This window comes from Acinonyx jubatus, chromosome D2, assembly GCF_027475565.1.
Source record: "Acinonyx jubatus isolate Ajub_Pintada_27869175 chromosome D2, VMU_Ajub_asm_v1.0, whole genome shotgun sequence".
Lineage (NCBI taxonomy): Eukaryota > Metazoa > Chordata > Mammalia > Carnivora > Felidae > Acinonyx > Acinonyx jubatus.
Genome location: NC_069393.1, coordinates 60640901 through 60659717, shown reverse-complemented (window position 1 = coordinate 60659717; position 18817 = coordinate 60640901). Strand labels below are relative to the sequence as shown.

General features: G+C 43.2%; 2 protein-coding genes across 7 annotated transcripts in view; one reads left to right on the top strand and one right to left on the bottom strand.

The window, feature by feature from the left end:
* COL17A1 (collagen type XVII alpha 1 chain) overlaps positions 1–4705 on the top strand; it is a 50496-nt gene extending 45791 nt beyond the window's left edge. For all 5 annotated transcript variants that reach the window (XM_027063006.2, XM_053207715.1, XM_053207716.1 and 2 more), the window contains 9 exons: positions 118–219; positions 689–778; positions 880–990; positions 1420–1566; positions 1820–2173; positions 2752–2889; positions 3136–3198; positions 3354–3434; positions 3790–4705. In XM_027063006.2, the coding sequence (XP_026918807.1) occupies positions 118–219; positions 689–778; positions 880–990; positions 1420–1566; positions 1820–2173; positions 2752–2889; positions 3136–3198; positions 3354–3434; positions 3790–3842 (1139 nt within the window). In that variant the 3' untranslated portion in view covers positions 3843–4705. The remainder of the gene's footprint in view (positions 1–117; positions 220–688; positions 779–879; positions 991–1419; positions 1567–1819; positions 2174–2751; positions 2890–3135; positions 3199–3353; positions 3435–3789) is intronic.
* Positions 4706–6897: 2192 nt separating this feature from the next.
* Positions 6898–18817, bottom strand: part of SLK (STE20 like kinase) — a 55559-nt gene continuing 43639 nt past the window's right edge. For both annotated transcript variants that reach the window (XM_015063091.3, XM_015063092.3), the window contains 6 exons: positions 18011–18140; positions 17217–17341; positions 16261–16449; positions 15599–15724; positions 14576–14689; positions 6898–10572 (listed from right to left, as the gene is read on the bottom strand). In XM_015063091.3, the coding sequence (XP_014918577.2) occupies positions 10426–10572; positions 14576–14689; positions 15599–15724; positions 16261–16449; positions 17217–17341; positions 18011–18140 (831 nt within the window). In that variant the 3' untranslated portion in view covers positions 6898–10425. The remainder of the gene's footprint in view (positions 10573–14575; positions 14690–15598; positions 15725–16260; positions 16450–17216; positions 17342–18010; positions 18141–18817) is intronic.

Here is an 18817-nt window from a genome sequence, read left to right as displayed (position 1 = left end):
TTGGGGACCTGCAGGCTTGCTGCTTCCCGGGGGACTGAGAACCCACAGCTCAGGGCCAGCCTGTGGGTGTGCAGGAGCCCGGGGTGGGGCCCACGCCAGCGCAGCCTGTCCTTCCAGGGGAGGACGTGAGACAGTCCCTGCGGCAGTACCTGACGGATTGGTCCTTGCAGTCTCTGGACTACACCGAACTGAGCACTCGTATCCTCAGCTACATGTCCAGTGAGTGCCCACCTTTCTGGCTTGTCCCCTGTGGCAGGTGGTCAGTGGGGTGGTCCAGGGAGGAGGTGGGCGCTGAGCTGTGTCCAGAGTCCAGAGACCAAGTCCAGAGGGCCTGGTCTGTGGGAAAGAGCAGGCCCCGAGCCAGGCCCGGGAAGCCAGGAGTATCTGGGATGCCGTCCCACAGGCAGTTTGCACACACCCCACTTGTGCCCATGCAAACCTCTGACACACCCCTGCATGCTGACCTGCACTCGTCCCAGGACCTACGGCCCTAGCTTCTCAGTGTCGATGGCAACTGTAGTCTGAGTTCCTCTTTCGGCCTGTTTCTTCCTGCTGCCCCTCTTCCCCTGCTGGGATCCCACTTCTGTCCAAATCACTCCTGTGTCTGGCTTCCTCTCTGACAAGGCATTTCCCCCTGCTTTGCCCTGTCTGATCAGAATCCATCACAACTTGGGCTTTTGTTCCTCAGGCTCTGGAATCAGCATTGGGCTTCCTGGCCCCCCGGGGCCTCCCGGCTTGCCAGGAACATCCTATGAGGAACTCCTCTCCTTGCTCCAAGGTAAGGCTGGACAGGGGCCACTGGTCCACGTGGCCTGGGGTGGAAGGCAGAGGCCTTGGCCCAGGCCCCTCCACTGACTCCGTGCTCCTTTGCTGTCTCAGGGTCTGAATACAGAGGCATCGTTGGGCCCCCAGGTCCCCCTGGGCCCCCAGGGATCCCAGGCAATGCATGGTCCAGCATCAGCGTGGAGGACCTCTCCTCTTACCTGCACAGTAAGGCTCAGGGAGGAGAGCAGGGGACCAGAGCCTGGCCTCCGGGGCCCCCATGGTTTAGCAAGGGCAGCCATGGAGAGTTAAACGCAGTCCTCCCGATGCACACACCGGGCTGAGCCTGGAGAGGAACACGCTTGCTTTTGAGGTGCTTTCAGCCGTGACAGGTGGGAGAGACGGTGATCCCAAGTGCAGCCCTTAGAGAAGTTCACAAGCAGTGCATGATCATGTGGCAGGAGGGCGCAGGGGAAGGGACAGGATTTGGGCCGAGGGCAGGCAGAGCAGTGGCTCTGGAGTGATGGCAGGAGCTGGGCTCCCGGTATCCCTTCTCCCCTACCCCCCTCCTTCCCAGGAACCGCACCCCTGAGTGCAGGCTGGGAATTCAGTGTGCCAGCAGGGCAATCCCTGACCTCTCTCTGGCTTCCCCTCCAGCTGCCGGCCTGTCATCTATCCCTGGCCCTCCAGGCCCTCCTGGTCCCCCAGGCCCTCGAGGGCCCCCAGGTGTCTCCGGAGCCCTGGCAACTTACGCCGCTGAAAACAGCGACAGCTTCCGGAGCGAACTGATCAGCTACCTCACCAGTAGGTGCCCCTTTTCCAGAACTTGCTCCTCCCTGTGAGAGGGCAGCTGGTGCTTGGAAGGCACTGGGAGGCCAAATGTGTGAGCTCCAGCGAGGAGAGCCCAGCTTCTTCCCAGCCGGCACGCCTGCTCCCGTGCAAGTGCCTTGGCATTTGCGTTCTGCTTTGGGGCCGTGAGACCCTGGGAGAGGCCTCAAGACTCCCTTTCTCTCACCCCCAAACCTGAGCCCCACCTAACGTGGCCTCCTCCCCACAGGCCCAGATGTACGCAGCTTCATCGTGGGCCCACCAGGCCCTCCAGGGCCACAAGGGCCACCGGGGGACAGCCGCCTGGTGTCCATGGACGGCTCCTACAGTCGGAGCAGCGGCTCCTCCTCTCACAGCTCGTCAGTCAGTCGGGGCACCTCCTACAGCTCTTCCATGGGCGTAGGAGGAGCCAGCGGAGGCTCCCTGGGCGAAGGGGGGGCCTTTGGTATGGACATGGGCCTGGGCCGAGGCTACGGGGCAGAAGGTGGCACGTATGGTGGCGAAGGTGGACCATTCGGGGCTGGCTTTGCCGGAAGTCTGGACTACAACGAGCTGGCTGTTCGGGTGTCTGAGAGCTTGCAGCGTAAGTCATGACCCTTAGAGCAGCCGGGAGGTTGGGTGGGAGCCCTTGTGCAGCTTGAATTTCAAGCTCCAGAAACTCCCCCTCTCATTTACGGAGCACCCAGGCTACGGGGACGGTACTTCGGGCATCAGATGGCGGTGGGGGGATGGAAGGCAGGTGGTCCAGGGCGAGTTCTCTCGGCCAGCTTAGTTCAGAAGCCCCAGTCAGAACAGGATCAGTGTGGCCGGGAACAGGGCGTGTTGGTCTTTGGACTTTTGCTACTCCTGCTACCTGGTCTTGTCAGAAGTTTTGATGATGATGATGGTTACTGGTGGGGGGGAGGGGAGGTTGGTTAAGAAGTCCTTTCTCCCGGTAGCTACCAGCACAGCTCTGCCGCCAGAAAGCCTCTGAGGAAAGGCCACGGCAGCAGAGGCCTGGGCCAGTCCGCAGGGAGGGACACAGGAAACCAGCAGGGTTTCTCTCTTGCTGCTGCCTCATCTAGGTTAACGGCACGGGAGTTCAGCAACCCGAGGGCTCTTGTCCTGCAAAGAGGGGCTGAGAGACCCTGCTTCCTGTGCCCACAATCTGTTGCTTCACAGGTCAGGGTCTGCTGCAAGGGATGGCCTACACCATCCAGGGCCCACCAGGCCGGCCAGGGCCGCAGGGTCCCCCCGGCATCAGCAAGGTCTTCTCTGCCTACAGCAATGTGACCGAGGACCTCATGGACTTTTTCCGAAGTAAGGGCAGCCCGTGATTGCTTTCCCAACACTTACCTTGCGGCCTGGTCTCAAGTGGGAGAAAGTCTCCTGAAAAACTTCAGTTATTAACACTTGAAAGGCTGAAAATCTGATAAATTCTTAAGTCCGTTTTCTTCTTGTGGGTCCCAGCTGTACCTCTCCCTTCTGTGCTTCTCTGAACAAAGCCCTTTACCTCCCAAACTCCAGGGTGACCTCTTGTCTGAGACCACTCTTGTCTCCCCGCAGCTTATGGAACCATTCCAGGTCCCCCAGGGCAGAAAGGAGAGGTGGGCACCCCAGGACCCAAAGGTAAGTGGTGGCAGGGAGACAGCTACTGGGATCCTGTTGTGACCACCCACTCTGGCTGGGAAGCCACCCCTTGACAGTGCTATCCAGGGACCCGTGTGGCTCCTCCGGGTCCTGCGCTCCCACTTGACTGAGCATACCCCGCTCTGTCCTCCCAGGTGAGAGGGGCCCTGCAGGACCACCAGGTCGGCCTGGGCCACCCGGCCCTCAAGGGCACAAGGGAGAGAAAGGAGACACAGGTAAGCCGTGGCTGCCAGTTCAGGCAGGGCTGGGAGGCTGGCTGATGCTCAGAGAAGTAGGGGATTTGTTCCGGGGCAACCCTGAAAACTGAAGGCGAATGCCAATTACTGAAGGCGGATGCTGCCCCAACCACCGTTGGCATGGCAGTGCAATGGGCCGCTAGGGAGAAAGACTGCCCATGTGTGGAGAACAAGAGGACCGCTCTGATGAAATAGGGTAAACTATGTCAAGAAACTGAGTCTTACAAGCGACTTTATCTCCCAAGCCCATTCTGCAGTTGTAACAGTTGCTATAATTGGCTGACCTAAAGGCCCACAGGCCACAGGAGGTTTAACTTCCTCCTCTAACTTCTAGGTGACCAAGTCTATGGCAGACGGAGAAAGAGAAGCATCGCCATCAAGCCGTGAGCTCCCCTTGGCGGAACAGCCCCTGGCACCAGTTCATGCGATGGCTTATGACGCTCCTGTCAAACTCTCTCCAGAGGGCAGAAGCTGGAGGCTCACTTCCTACCGAGCCAGCACAGCCAAATAGAACCCCTGTTTTAGTCTGGAACAGTCTCTATATAGATCTACATCTGTCTATATAGATATAGTATCCAAAGGCCCCCAACCTGAACCTGCTCCGCTGGCGAGCAAGACTGGCTACTGGCTCAACCTGAGCTCCTTGGTTTCCTTAGCTCTTAGATGTAGCTGCAACCCAGGAAAGCCAGGTGCATACTTGCGGGCTCAGGAGTCCTTGAGCTTTGCCTGAGAATGACCAGAAAAGGGAAGACGGGAATGGGGAGTGTTCTGGTTCTGTCACTGCAAGGCTGCACCGTCTGCTCCTTCCTCCGTTCATTTCGCATTCTCTAGTCATAGAAAAGACTTGGCTAAGAAGCAACTCTTGTAACTGAAAAAATTAAGAAACTCACTTCCGCTGAAGATGGTGACAGGGTTTCTAATAGTCCTTTCTGGCCACAGACCTCGTTCCCACTTGCTTAGATCGTCTGATTGATTGTAGCTGTGGTTTCCGCGGCACCATGCTGGCCTTTAGAGATGGGTTCTACTGAACTTGATCACAGTAAGGGGGAGGAGAAGGGCAGCGGGGAAGGAGGGAAAATAGGAAACTCGATGCTAGGAAAGATGTCATTCTGTTCTGCACATGGGAAATGGCATGGGGCACTGGGCATGGTTGGTTTTTAAGCACTTTTCAGTACCTAAAATATGTATGTGGTCTGTTAGATGAAAAGTCATTTCAGATACAAAATTTCCAATTAAAGAGTTTTTCTAAATATTATGTTTACTGTGATCCATCTAATCAAAGTGAGAGAAAGCAACAGAATGAAAAAGAGAAGGGAAGAGGGAAGGTGGTGATACGCGGTTGGGGAGAGAGGGAGACAAAGCAGGGAAGAGAAATGGGGAGAGAAAAACTGGGGGCCAGGTGGGGAGACAAAGAGGGAAATAGAGACAAGAAAGAACAGGAAAGAAAGGGGGAATAAAAATGAAAAAGGGAAAGGGGCGCCTGGGTGGCTCAGTCGGTTAAGCGGCCGACTTCAGCTCAGGTCACGATCTCGCGGTCCCTGAGTTCGAGCCCCGCGTCGGGCTCTGTGCTGACAGCTCAGAGCCTGGAGCCCGTTTCAGATTCTGTGTCTCCCTCTCTCTCTGCCCCTCCCCTGTTCATGCTCTGTCTCTCTCGGTCTCAAAAATAAATAAACGTTAAAAAAAAAATTTAATAAAATGAAAAAGGGAAAGAGGAAAGAGACAAAGCAAGAGGGAGAGGGGAGAGAGAGAAAAAGAGGAAGAGAAAAACAGATGGGAAGAGAGGGAGAAAGAGATGCAAGGAAATAGAATGAAAAAGTAGGGGAGAGAGATGAAAAGAGAAACAAAAGGGGAGAGAAAGGTAAAAAAAAAAAAGTGTGAACCCTATGCTAATAACACTACTATAAACACAAGAAAACAAAACTAGGTGTACTTGGAACACAGCCTCTGGCATTTTGTTTAATCATGGAGATTTTTATAGCCAGACCTCGATCTACAACTATTAATGTGGACAGGTTACAAAGCATCTAAAGGTTTTCCCTGAACATAAATTATTTGAAACGAACACCTATGCAACAGATGAGCGACAAGATTATGTGCAATTAATGCAATAACTTATCCCAGCACAAAGGAGTTAGGATTGTATGGCACCCACAAGATGCAGAAGACCGAAACTAAGAGGAAAACTGCACAAATATCAAATGTCCCACAGAAATGCACAGTAGAATCACTCAACTTCAGAAGAGGCTACACTTGGCCAACTTGTGAAATGTTACAAGCCATGACTCTCAATTGCCAGATTAAAAATGGGATTAAAATAAATCTACTTCTCTACCTCCACCTTCTAAAAAAGTCTGGATAGTTTACTTTCTCTGTGGTCTCTTCTGAGTACCTCACATACTGTCCTGGGAAGACGGACCCTTTAGTTCTGTATTGAACTAGCGGCAACACACAGTGAGGCCACATTCTACGTGGTCTGCCAGCCTCCTTTATCACAGTCTGACAGCTACCTGCTAGGAATCATCATAGGAATTCCAAAAAATGAGTTCATAAGGCCCTCGGAATTTCAAACTTTTTGCTATGTAATGACAACTGTTTAATGAATGACCACATCACACCTTTTTAATACCTTAAGGCTTAAAGGCTGAATCCGGTTAACAGGCTCAAGTGTTACACCCCCTTTGATCGTTCTTACCTTTATTAATCAGATTTGATTGGAGTGTTTCCTTACTCGATTTACCTTTCCAAGCTATCCAGAATCTTCATAGAGTCCTATGCTCAAGCGAAACATGATAAAAGTCCAAACCTGCTACTTTCTCTGACAGAACCAGAAAGGGAAGGACAGATAACGAGATAAATCTTCGGCTGGATGGCAATGGATCTGAGCCTGTTTTCACTTAAAAAACAAAACAAAACAAAACAGAAAAAGAATGAGCTCAAAAATGCGTGATGCTCCTGGATTAGAAAATGACATGCTATGCCTCCCTCCAGCCAAGCTAAAAACCTGCCAAGTGATGCTGCCTAGTGTCTACTGAATCTTGCACGAACATATCAATGATGGAAAAGAGGTTATTTTTAGCAGAAATGAGGTCATACTAAGGTTAGTGAAGTATTTGGTGAGAAAAAAGATCCATCCTGGGAGGGGGGGGAATATATATGTGTACATACATACATGTATATATGTATGTCGATGGAACTATTTTAGGCACCACCCAAAGGAGGGGTTTATATCCTAAAAGACACCCCCTTTCCAAGTTAGCAGTAAAAACTACATTCTTGTGTGTGGTGATGAGTCGGGTGGGAACACTAGCAAGTCTGGAAGGGTCCAGCTGCTTGGAGGACTGTGAGGGTTTAAGATGTAACTAGGACCAAAAAATGCTGCCAAACGTTTTCAGGCAGGACAACCCAGTATCAAAGATTCTTAATAAAAGACCACTTGCCAGAGTAGATTAAGAAATAACTTTATTTTTCAGTTGTCAATCCCATGATTGAAAAGACATGTTGCTCCCAAATAGACAAGAGGCATAATCAGAAACAAAATTCATTTTGAAAACAGCTTCTGAGGTTATTACACTGTAAAAAATCAGCAAAGGATCACCAAAAGCTGCAGCCAACATTTAAAACTGGTGTAACATTCTACTCAAGCTTAGCAGAAATTTTAAAGCCATGTCAAAACCATGTCAGCCACAGACTAGCAACAATAGAGACATTAACTGTTGAGCCTTCAAGAAAAGAATTTAAAATATCCCATTTCCTATAAAAGATCGTCTCCTTGAAAAGAAGTGATGTATTTCATCAGAAGATTCTCAGAACTGGAGCTAAAGTAACTCCTCTTCCACGCCAGTTCTAAGCTCTCCTGTAATCAATATCTATAGCTAATCTCGGACAGAATTTGGCTTCTCAGAAGAGTCTTTGTCATTTAAGCACAGTGTGGAATGGGAGAAAGTGTGTAGTCACCAGGGAACTAACAGAGTACAAAAGACAGTCACTTCTGAACTCGCTGATGCTCAAGAAATCAGAGACCCTCCGTTACAGCGGGTCTCATATGCCTGAGAGCTTTGTGCTTGAGGAAACACTACTTAGAGGTAGCTCTGGTTCGGTTTATATTTAATTACAATTTGCCATGTCCTGTCACAGGAAAGTTCTAATATTTTCAACAAAGTATAAGCACTCTCAATTTCCTCTTTACCCCCCGCTCCCCACAGTCTGCCCACTGGAAAGGGTAAGAAAAGCTTAATTGTGACTCCACAAAGAATAGCAGCTAACTCAGCAGTTCACACTCAACTACAGACGGACAGGACTAGGAAAGGCAACCCGGTGCAACTGGCTCTGGAGCCAGGCCTGCAGAAGTGTGGCGTGCGGTGTGTTCAGAGCACGCAGGGAGAAGAGGGAGGCTGGCGTCGGGGCACACACAGACTTTCTTTGATGTGTTTCATAGCACATCCTGCCAGAGCAACAACACCACCAAAAACGGAATGGATCTGACTGTACCCTTTGACTTCAAAGAAGTCTGTGCCCGTCCCCAGTTCTCCACCTACACTTCATGCAAGAACAAATGACCACTATTATCTATTTGAATATAGGGCTTAACAAGAAGTGAGCGGGGACGGGTAAAAACAGCATATTCTGTAACAAAATGCTTTTTGCAAAGATTTATGTAACTTAAGCGTTAAAATGAATTGTTCATCTCTACGTATGTATCATTTTGCAGTCCTGCACCCACATGAGTATGGTTATATATGAAAGAGAACTCCAGCAAGGACACTGAATCCAAAGGGCAGTTTTAAGGGTTTTACAAGATTTGCTAATAAATTTACCAGAGTGTCAACCATTCTACTCTGAGCCTCTTTTCTTTATTCAATACTCTCACAAGTTGAAAAGAATAAAAAGAATCAAATATTCAGACTAAATTGATTATGTGCCACAAGCTATTTAGCACACAGGATATCCTTTAAAAGATACTGAAAAAATGTCCACTACCTGAATTCTTTTTATAAAGCCAATAAACTGAAAATTTCAAAGGAGAGAGTAGTAAGAACCTTCCTCCTCTCTCCCTCTGCAAATAAATCATTAAATACATTGGGTAACATTATAATGTCATTTTTATCATAATAATATAAACAATTTCCATCATCATCCTGAATATTACTTTATAAAGATATATACTTTAAAAGGCTTTCAAAACATTTTTCAACCCAGCATTTGAGAATAGAGCATTAAAAGAGTTTTGTATACAGCAACACATTCAATGTGATAAGTGTATGAATTTACAACCATACATAATATATATATATGTGTATATATATATATGTGTATATATATATATATATATATATATATATATACTTCTATAAAAAACAAACTTGGCCAGAAGTTAAGGCTACCTACAAAGTTGTCCAAGAAATTATGCTTGTCAAAACAATTACAAAATTAAAATCACACATGCATTTTTAAATCATCTAAACCACTGACAAAATAAGGTTCAGCAAAGTTTTCAAATTAACTGCAAGAAAGTGCTACTACACATATTTACATTTTAATATGAATCAGTGTTCCCACAAAATTACACTTGAATTTTTCACCAGCCTCAAACGTAACGTAACTAAAAAATGAAACTTCCACAACTTGGTACCTGGTACTCTTCGAAGAGAACAGGCTGGAAGTGGCAAGCAGCAAGCATGATTTACAAATGTGCTGTCTCACTGACCCAAGTACATTTCATAATATTGCTTGACCTGATGCGGGCTTGGAATTCTAAGCCGCAAGAGGGACCAAGAGTGAACATTTCATTAATAATTACACGTATCAGCAACCAGATGGTAAAGGTGTCAGGCTTTTCCCATTCAAATCAAATAATTTAAACATGGAACTAAATAAAACCAAAATACAAATGACTTTCTCTCAACAACACAGTCATTTCTGACGTTGCCCAAGTATTTTATTTAAATGCTTTCTGAAAAAGTATTCTGAACAAATGCCTCTTTTAAGATTAATTTCAAAAAGTACATTTAACGCAGAGCCTGCAGAGCCTTCAATGGACGAAGTGTGCTAGGATAGAAGAGGTCCCTTGCCCAGCTCACAGACTATTTTAGGAAATGAGCTGGAATGCTAAGTCTATACTTTTAATTTGGTGAGTGTTACATGCCGAATTTCAGTATCTAAAAGCTACTTTTTTTACATCTTTCCAACCTTGCAAAACATAGATTTTAGGATGGAAATTTCATCAAATGGTAACAGGAGCAAGACTTAAAATACAATAATGTTTAATGCTAAGGATGTTTGTCCCTGTTGAATCAAGAGAAAATCCTACTTTAGACTCCAATGAAATTTAGTGTTTTAGGCACTATTTTAATAAAACTAGCACCCTTAATTTTTAGCTCATGACTGAAAGTAATTATTTTAGACAAACTATTGAAATAATGTTTCTTTTTAAAAAGTTTGTTGCTATTTAAAGATAAAATAGATTTATTTACTCAACCAATATGGTATTTTGAGCAACTCACAGCTTTTTCATGAGAGCAGATTCACCAAAATAAAATTATTCCAACTCTCTACAGCAGAGTTGCAACTACAGAATTTAGGCATCACTGAGAAGTTAGGTCAGGTAAAAAGATATTCACTAATACTCAGTGACCTAACAGCTTTAAAAAAAAAAACAAACACCTCAAACATTTTATTTCTAAAGTATTTCACCTAACAGTGTCTAAAGAACACAATTTTTACGATTAATACACAAAATCACCTTAGGGAATTACTGCAAGATGCCACTTTGCCAACATGGCCTAGCATCTGTCACGGTTCCTTTCCCTTCATCTTTGCTAAACAAACAAACAAACAAATAAACAAAAAACACCTAGAAGGTGAGGCAGGTGATTGTCTTCATAAGCTCTCTGATATAGATTGTGGCAGAAGATGAAGAGAACAGAATGACATATTTAAAAAGCCAAACCGAACCACAGACTGCTTCCTACTGTTACGACCCTGTGGAATGCAAGCTAGGGATAGGATAAAACTTGGAAATCCGGCTCTGTGCTGATGGGTTAAGGCATTCAGACTCCCCAGTCATTTTAAAGAACACCTCCTGTTCCTGCAGTTTCCTGGCAAACTCTTCTTCCAGTGTCTTAAAAAGGAAGGGAAAAAGAAATTATGTGCTGGTATTACAAATAGAATTTACTCTGACAGCCAAGAATAAAACTATTTGCTCAAAACACTCTCTCTGTATGCTATCCTAAGGAAGACCAGAGTGCTCAACATTTAGAATAGGCTGTGAACAGTCCTAGACTCAAGCCTCTGGCTCAGCCATGTGAATGTATATAACTTGGGTCAATTACTTACCTTCTCCCTATTACAGATGCATTTTATTCTTCTGTTGTAAAATAGGGACTATATCACTGTATCCCCTACCTCAATGGGTTGCTATGTGAGGGTTAAATGTGAAACATACTAGGCACTCAAAAGATGGCATCTATTATTAACTATTACCTGTCTCTCCCACATGGCACTTTCCGTTTTCTGTTTTTTATTTTGATATTTGGTGTGCAGGTCTTTTCTTCCACACTAGAAAATAAGCTGTTTGAAGGTAAGCCCTAAAGCAGATTCATCTTTACACAATACAGAGCAAATGTAGTAAGTACTTGATAAATACTCTAGGTATCGATGGCTTTGTGGACAAATGACTCCGGGATAAGTGCTGCTGTAGAGGCACAAAGTTTAGGAGAAAATGGAAAGAAACAGGAAGGTTTTTCAGAGGTGAAACAGGAGCTCAGCCTTGAAGGAAAGATAAAAATTTGATAGACAGGATGTGGAAGGCATGCCAGACAGAGGGGACTGAAACAACGCACACAGACAGGAAACCACAGACTTGGTGTGAGTAATGGTGATTAGACTCAATACCAGAATATGAACAGGCAGAAAGTGGCCTGTGGAAGATGCAGTTAGAAAGTCTGACTGTGGCCGCGGCACCTGGATGGCTCAGTTGGTAGAGCATCTGACTTTGTGTCAGGTCATGAGTTCACAGTTCATGGATTTGAGCCCCGCATCTGGCTCTGTGCTGACAGCTCAGAGCCTGGAGCCTGCTTCAAATTCGGTGTCACCCTCTCTCTCTGTCCCTCCCTCACTCACACTCTGTCTCTCTCTCTCAAAAATAAACATTAAAAAAAGAAAAAAAAATTGACTGCGGCCAATGTATGGCACTATGACAGCTTCCAAGTCAAAATGAAGCATTTCTGTTTTATTCTGATGGAACTGTAGATTTATCAATACCACAATGCCATTGTCAGAGACATTCTTGAATATACTCTGGTGATAGCGGGCAAGTAGGAAGAAATGAAAAGGAACTCGAGATCAGAAGGCCAATTTTAAGCAAGCAGAATGATAACAATGGGAAAGAGAAATATTATAAAGACAGAGTCAAAGTTATTTGTCATCTCATTGAAATGGGATGTGATGGAAATGAAAGATAATTCACATTGCTAGACTAGATGTAATTAAGAAGACGGGGTATAGGAAAGAACACTATTGGTGGGTGGGACTGAACGTGGGAAAAGTGAGGTGGAGATGAAGGAGAAAGGCTGCTGAGTTCAGTTTGATCTTCTCCGAGTTCACAATCTTCAGTAAACACTCAACAGGTATGTATTGATCATTACAATTTGCCAGGAACTGTGCTAGAAGCAGATACGTATCAGTGAACAAAGAGATAATGTCCCTGCTTTCAAGGAGCATACATTCTTGTGGGAGAAGACAAACAATAAACAAGTGTCTGTCTGCTGGTGAAGAATGTTATGAAGGAAAACAAAGGTGAGGGGACAGGGAATGTCTGAGGGGAGCATGGGGGCTATTTTATATATGGTCATCAGAAAGAGAAACCTTCGACGAGATGTTGGAACAGAGGCCTGAATGATATAAGAAGGAATGGAACATCCAGGTGGAAAATGGGTGCTTAGGACATGAACCAATAATAAGACAATAAACAATAGCAATAGCAGGGACACTTGGGTGGCTCAGTCAGTCAGGCGTCTGACTCCTGATTTTGTCTCAGGTCTTGACCTCACAGTTCACGAGATTGAGCCCTGCATCAGGCTCCAAGCTGATAGCACAGAGCGTGCTTCAGATTCTCTCTCTGCCCCTAACCCACTCTCTCTCTCTAAAAATAAATTAAATAATAGCAACAGCAGACATGCATTGAACCCTAACTACAGCTCAGGTACTAGGAAGTGTTGTCTTTGAAAGAACATCACTTCTTTCAACTGTCTTAACAACCCCAATTAGGTATGTAGTGTCATCTTTGTTTTACTAATGAGTAAAACTAGGCTTAGGAATGTTAAGTGACAGAATTAATCATGACAGCACTAAGCCTTGAACCCGGATCTGCAGGACTTTAGAACCCCTCCAAGTTCTGGAATCATCCTTATTTTTTTTTAACATTTATTTTATTTTTGAGAGAGAGAGACAGAATGCGAGTAGGGGAGGACAGAGAGAGAGGGAGACAAGAGAATCCAAAGCAGGCTCCAGGCTCTGAGCTGTCAGCATACAGCCTGACGAGGGCTTGAACCCATGACCAGTAAGATCATGACCTGAGCCAGTCAGACACTTAACTGACTGAGCCACCCAGGTGCCCCAGGAATTGTCCTTAAATATGCGATAGATGAAGCCATGACTAGGCACAGGATCATCAAGGGTGTAAAGATGGGAGATGTCTATGTTTCAGATAACTAGAAGACAGAGAAAAAGTGATAAAGAGCACAGAGAAAGAAGAGAGTCACAAAAGTCAGATGAGAAGAGAATTTTAAGAAAGAAGATTTTTAACAACAGTTCAATAACACCATAGGATTTGGCTGTTAGCAACTCACTTATGACCACAGTCAATGAGTTCAACTGGGGAGTCTGAGGTGAAAGCTAGACTGCAAAGAGCTAAAGAAACTGGAGAAAGGTCCTTCCCTACTTTTAGAATTTCAATCCACATGAATGTATTACCTATTCAAAAATTTAACAATAAATAAAGTTTAAATTAAAAAGCCATACTGAGTATCTGGGGCACCTAGATGGCTCAGTTGGTTGTGTGTCCAACTGTTGATTTTGGCTCAGGTCACGATCCCAGGGTCATGGGATGGAGCCCCATGTCAGCTCAGCGTGGAGCCTGCTTGAGACACTCCCTCACTCTCTCTCTCCCCTTCTCTGCCCCTCTCCTCTACTTGTGATCTCTCTACAAAAAAATTTAAATATTAAAAAAAAAAAAAGCCATACTATTAACTGACTTGGTCATTTCACTTTTTCTAGAAACATTTAGCACATAGTAGGTGCTACTTACATATATTTAATTGACTAACTGGATAAATGGAAGAAAGGAATGGTCAAAAGGTGTAGCAGGCAGGAAGCCCAAGAGAAAATAAAGGTTTGAGAGTTAGCAAAGGGAGAGGATCACATAGTGACAGAAAAAAAAAAAGAGTTGAAATGGTTAACCAATTGGACCAGGCCAGCAGGGAATCAAACAGCAAGTACAAAAAAGGAAGATGGCTGAGAGCTAGATGGCAGGAGGGAAGCCTTCCCTATTTTACTAGATTGTCAATTTACTGTCATATGAGGGCCTTGTAATCTGGCTCCAGCCAACTTGTCCAGATTGAGTTGTCATCACTTCCTTCTTTCTCTTCCTCCTTAATGCCGACACCAAGGCACACTCCCCCAGCACCCCAATGACAGGGAGCTACTTACGATTCCTGTACACACCATTTTCACCCATTCTCATCGCTGTACTTAGACTGCCCATCACACCCCAACCTGTTTGTATGCCTAGCAAGATCTTACTCATCCTGAGTCTCACTTGGCTTACAATGCATCTTCTCTGTAAAGCCTCCCCAACTTCCCAGACTGAAGCACTCTTCCTCTTTGGCCTGAACACTGTGCTCCCGTCCCATCTCCTATACTTACCTCCTTCAGAGCAATGATCCTACTCATCTGTAATCGTGTGTCACTACATTCTGAACATTTGAGGGACAGGGGCTTTGTCTCTTCATCTCTGTATCTCCTGTCCCTGACACTGTACCTGATATATATTATGTAAACAGCCAATAACTGGGTGGATGAATGGATGAACATAAACATATTTTAACTAAAGCTTTTAAAATTACCTTTTTCCTAGGTCTCAATTTCTCTCTCCATTCCTTTAATTCTTGGCTGTGTTCCTCATCTAATTCCTTGAGTTTCTGAGTTTCATGTTCTACCAATAGGTGGCATTTTTCATTCTGAAAATAAAGTTTGGGTTAAAAAATTTCCAATCAACTAAGCAAATTTTCACAAATATAATTACCTTTCAAAATAATAAAGTACTCATCAAACATCAAACTATTACTGAGGTTCAGATTCTCCTCTAAAAACCCAGGGCCAAGAACTATGAAATGAGTCATAGCTTCATTTTTGCAAGTTTAGAAGTTAGAACTGTTACCATATGAAATGAACTAAAATAGAATTAGTTTGATCCTACTTTTCCTTTCTAAGAAGGTTTGCTCATAAAACTGACACTTCAAAGGGCATCTTCTTATGCATTTACCATTGGTGCCAGAATGTGGGATCAGGACTATTCTACTTTAGTAAATTAACAGAATAAGAAGAGTATCCATAAAGTATACGCTATTCTGAAATCTTAAACATTTTAGACTATATACTGGGTGGGCTGCACACTCCAGGTAAGGTCCCAAAACAGTCCCCCTAGGGTAACCTTTAAATGTCTTGAGAAAAATTCTCATATATTTAGTCCATCACTTTTTTCAAAAACCTAGAAGAAAATGAACTATTTCTCCCTAAATGAAATTTTGAATGCAGAATCTGCCAACAAAACCACCTACCTCATTTTGAAAACTTTGTCATCTTCTTTGCAAAAGAGACTACAAATAACTCAATACTGCTTTTGAAAGACTCAACTTCTTAGGTTTACAATTTAGCTTCATGTTTATATTAATCATGGTTATATAAACTCTCAACAAGTGCCTATGATACTAACCTGATCTTTACTCGAGTCTATACAGAAAACAAATCTCTCAATCCCAGCATTTCCATGAGTACAGTACAGTTTATCCCAGTTAGCTGTTTTCTCCAAACCACCACTTGTGCTGCCCTGCTCCCACCAGCTCAGTTCTCATGCTTCTCTATCTGACCTGCAGCTGATGCAGCTCTCGGACATTGGCTTCACACTGCAACTGAAGATCCCGCATTTGATTTTCATGTTTCTGATGCTGAGCCATTCTCTCATTTTTCTGCCTCTTTTCTTCTTGAGCAGCAAACTATAAATAAGAAAAAGAAAATACTGTTAACAAGCAATATAATTTCTCCATCTTCTAAAGGAATAATTAAGGAACTTAACAAATCTTAAAGTACAATAAACTAAAGCTGCAAGCACGAATAACGTACTGTGACTCAAGCTGCAGTCGACATTACGGCTTTGGACGGGGGGTGGACTTCTGGTACCTTGTTCCTCCTACCTGATCAGTGACCACAGTTCATTTATGTGGGGTACCTGAGACTGCAGAAGCACAGTGAGGCCCCTACATTTTAACTTCAAAAGCTGTGCAAGTCACCGAATTCCCAAGGTTGGTTTTAGGGCCCAAGAGCTGGTGTGGGGCCTGGGGCCCTCTGTGGCCACCACCCTAGGAATACTAAGGTGGTATATGCCACATAACCAGCCCCAGTCCACAGAGCCAAAGAAAATACCAACAAGCCCAAAGGGGCTCGAAATGTTTACGACATAATTATCTGACACTTCTAAAGGACATTCCAGTTTTTTAAACTTAAAAAAGAAGAGAATAATTGGCTTATGTACCTGCTTAATTTTGTCACGGTCCTGATCTGGTGTGGCCGTTGAGTTAATTCTCAAGCTTTTCTTAAACATGGCCATTCGAGTCTTGGCTTCACTGCGCTGAATCTTAGGCAGTCTTGCTCTTTCTTGAGTCTGTCTGTTTTTCAATTCCTCAATAAGTCGTTGATTATAACGCTGCATTTGTTCTGTTTCCTAAGAAAGTATCAAACACAATCTTGTGATGTAGATATAATTTAAAATTTTAATTTTTTATTTATTTTTTTATTTGAGAGAGAGAGACAGAGTGCATGCAAGGGAGAGGCAGAGAGAGAGAGGGACACACAGAATCCAAAGCAGGCTCCAGGCTCTGAGCTATCAGCACAGAGCCCAATGTGAGGCTTGAACCCACAAACCATGAAATTATGACCTGAGCCATAGCTGGATGTTCAGCTGACTAAACCATGCAGGTGCCCCTAAATATAATTTAATACTCAGTACCCACATGTATGCTCAAACATGTTCTTGTGTTGTTTCCCAAAATCACTCCCTCCCTTGTTGTATTATCAACCAGCAAACTTTTAGTCAAAATATAATTTATAACAAAAATAAAGCTATTAGTAAGCTTTATATAAGAGTCTTATATTGAAATTCTCATTACTAAGTCAGAAAGTCCACATTTTTTAAGGTATCTGAACCATAAATGGGGCCACAATAGCTACCTTTGAGACAGCATGAAGATTATAATGTAGAAGAGGACTTAAGCATTGAAATCAGTCACCTTCCATGAAACTCATAGAAAAGAAGTTTGCAATCATGATCAAGATACAATTAATTACTCCAAACTTCACCAAAGAAATTTTAGGATTAAAAAAATAGAAAGGAAATCTAAAATTTATTCTCTACGAAATAGAAGTTTCAAAAATGAATAACTCTGCAAACTTCAAATGAACAAAAAGTAAACCAATTTTCCTTTCATTAACCTTCTCATGGCGCTTAAGTAGCTGATGTCTTTGCATGAAATACTGATCTTTAAGTTGCTGTTTGAGCAGCTGGTGTTTTTCTTGTAAGTGTCGTTCTTCAAGCTCCCAAATTGCAGCTTCTCGAGCTAGAAGAAAGCAATTTTCAAAATGTCACTTTGTTCTTTTTACTAATGTACTTTGGAGTTCATTATAATATTTACATAAATGTGTTCTACATACAGTAACTTATATGCACACTGACATTGTGAACTATAAATGAAATATTATCAATGGACAGATAATATCTACCACTATTTACCATTCTGTTCTGATGCTCTATAAACAGAAAATGCCCCACCCACAATACCAAAATTCCTTTTAACCATCTTAATGAAAAATAAACAAATCTAAGCTTTTTGTTAAAATCCCATTCTGTCATGATGTCATTAAGTATACCAACAATTGTAAGGCATAATGAGTATACAAAACTATTCAGGTAAGGCTTTAGCATCATCTGCACAATAAGATGTTTTAAGGATTGTATGTTTATGTTCACTTCTGTCACAAAGGCATTCATTCTATGTCTTACAGTATTTAACTTTATAAAGAATTTTAAAAATTTAAATGCTTAAAATTTTACATAAAGCTTTTCCTCTTATTAACTTCAACTTTATCTTTCCACCACTTTAGCAAAGGAAAGCATTCACATAATTTCCAATATTCGATATTATGGATACTAGATATACACATATATCTTAGCAATGGTCTTCAGATACCATTTTATATATACACATATGCTGTGTAATTTCACATACCTCTCATGAGCTGCTGTTTGTTATTCAGGCACTCTCTTTCAATATTGGCCAGTTCTGCCTTCTGCTGTTGGATGATCTTTTTCAGAGAGCCATCTAATTCTTGTTGTTGCTTCTGAACAAATTCCTGTTCCTATTAGACAGTTAACCATGAGTTAATAAGCATCTACTGAGTGAAACATCCATTTATCTATATGACTATATACATTAGTAGCTATCAAGATTTCTAAACCAAGTTTCTAAAGTTAACTGGATTTAAAAATCACCAATTATATAGCAATATATAAATGTATTAGTCACTCAATTCAAGCCCAGAAAAAAGTACTAGGATACATAATACTCTAAACTCAGTATTAAAAATAATACACATGAAAGAAGTCACCCACTCAGAATGCCCTATGATATGAACATCTTTAGGAAAATAATAAATTTAGAGCTTCTAAAACTGATCATTCATTACACTATGGTGTGGATAAAACAAGAAAAAACAAAATGCCTTTTATGAAAAAGAGAATAAAGAGCAAATAAGTAAAACACATATCAGAATATTTAACATCTCTATTTTTCCAAGAAATAAAGACTTAGGAAGTAATACCATGGCAACACTAACAGAGAAATAGTTTCTGTATCTCTAGCATGTGTCTAAAAAGAACAACAGTTTATGGACTTAATGAGAAATAGTGCATTGCTAGAGAAATGTGATCTAGGACTCATAAAGTGAGTTACATTTTATAAATAAACACACACACACACACACACACACACACACACACACACACACACACAAATTCCTGATAGTCAAAAACTTCT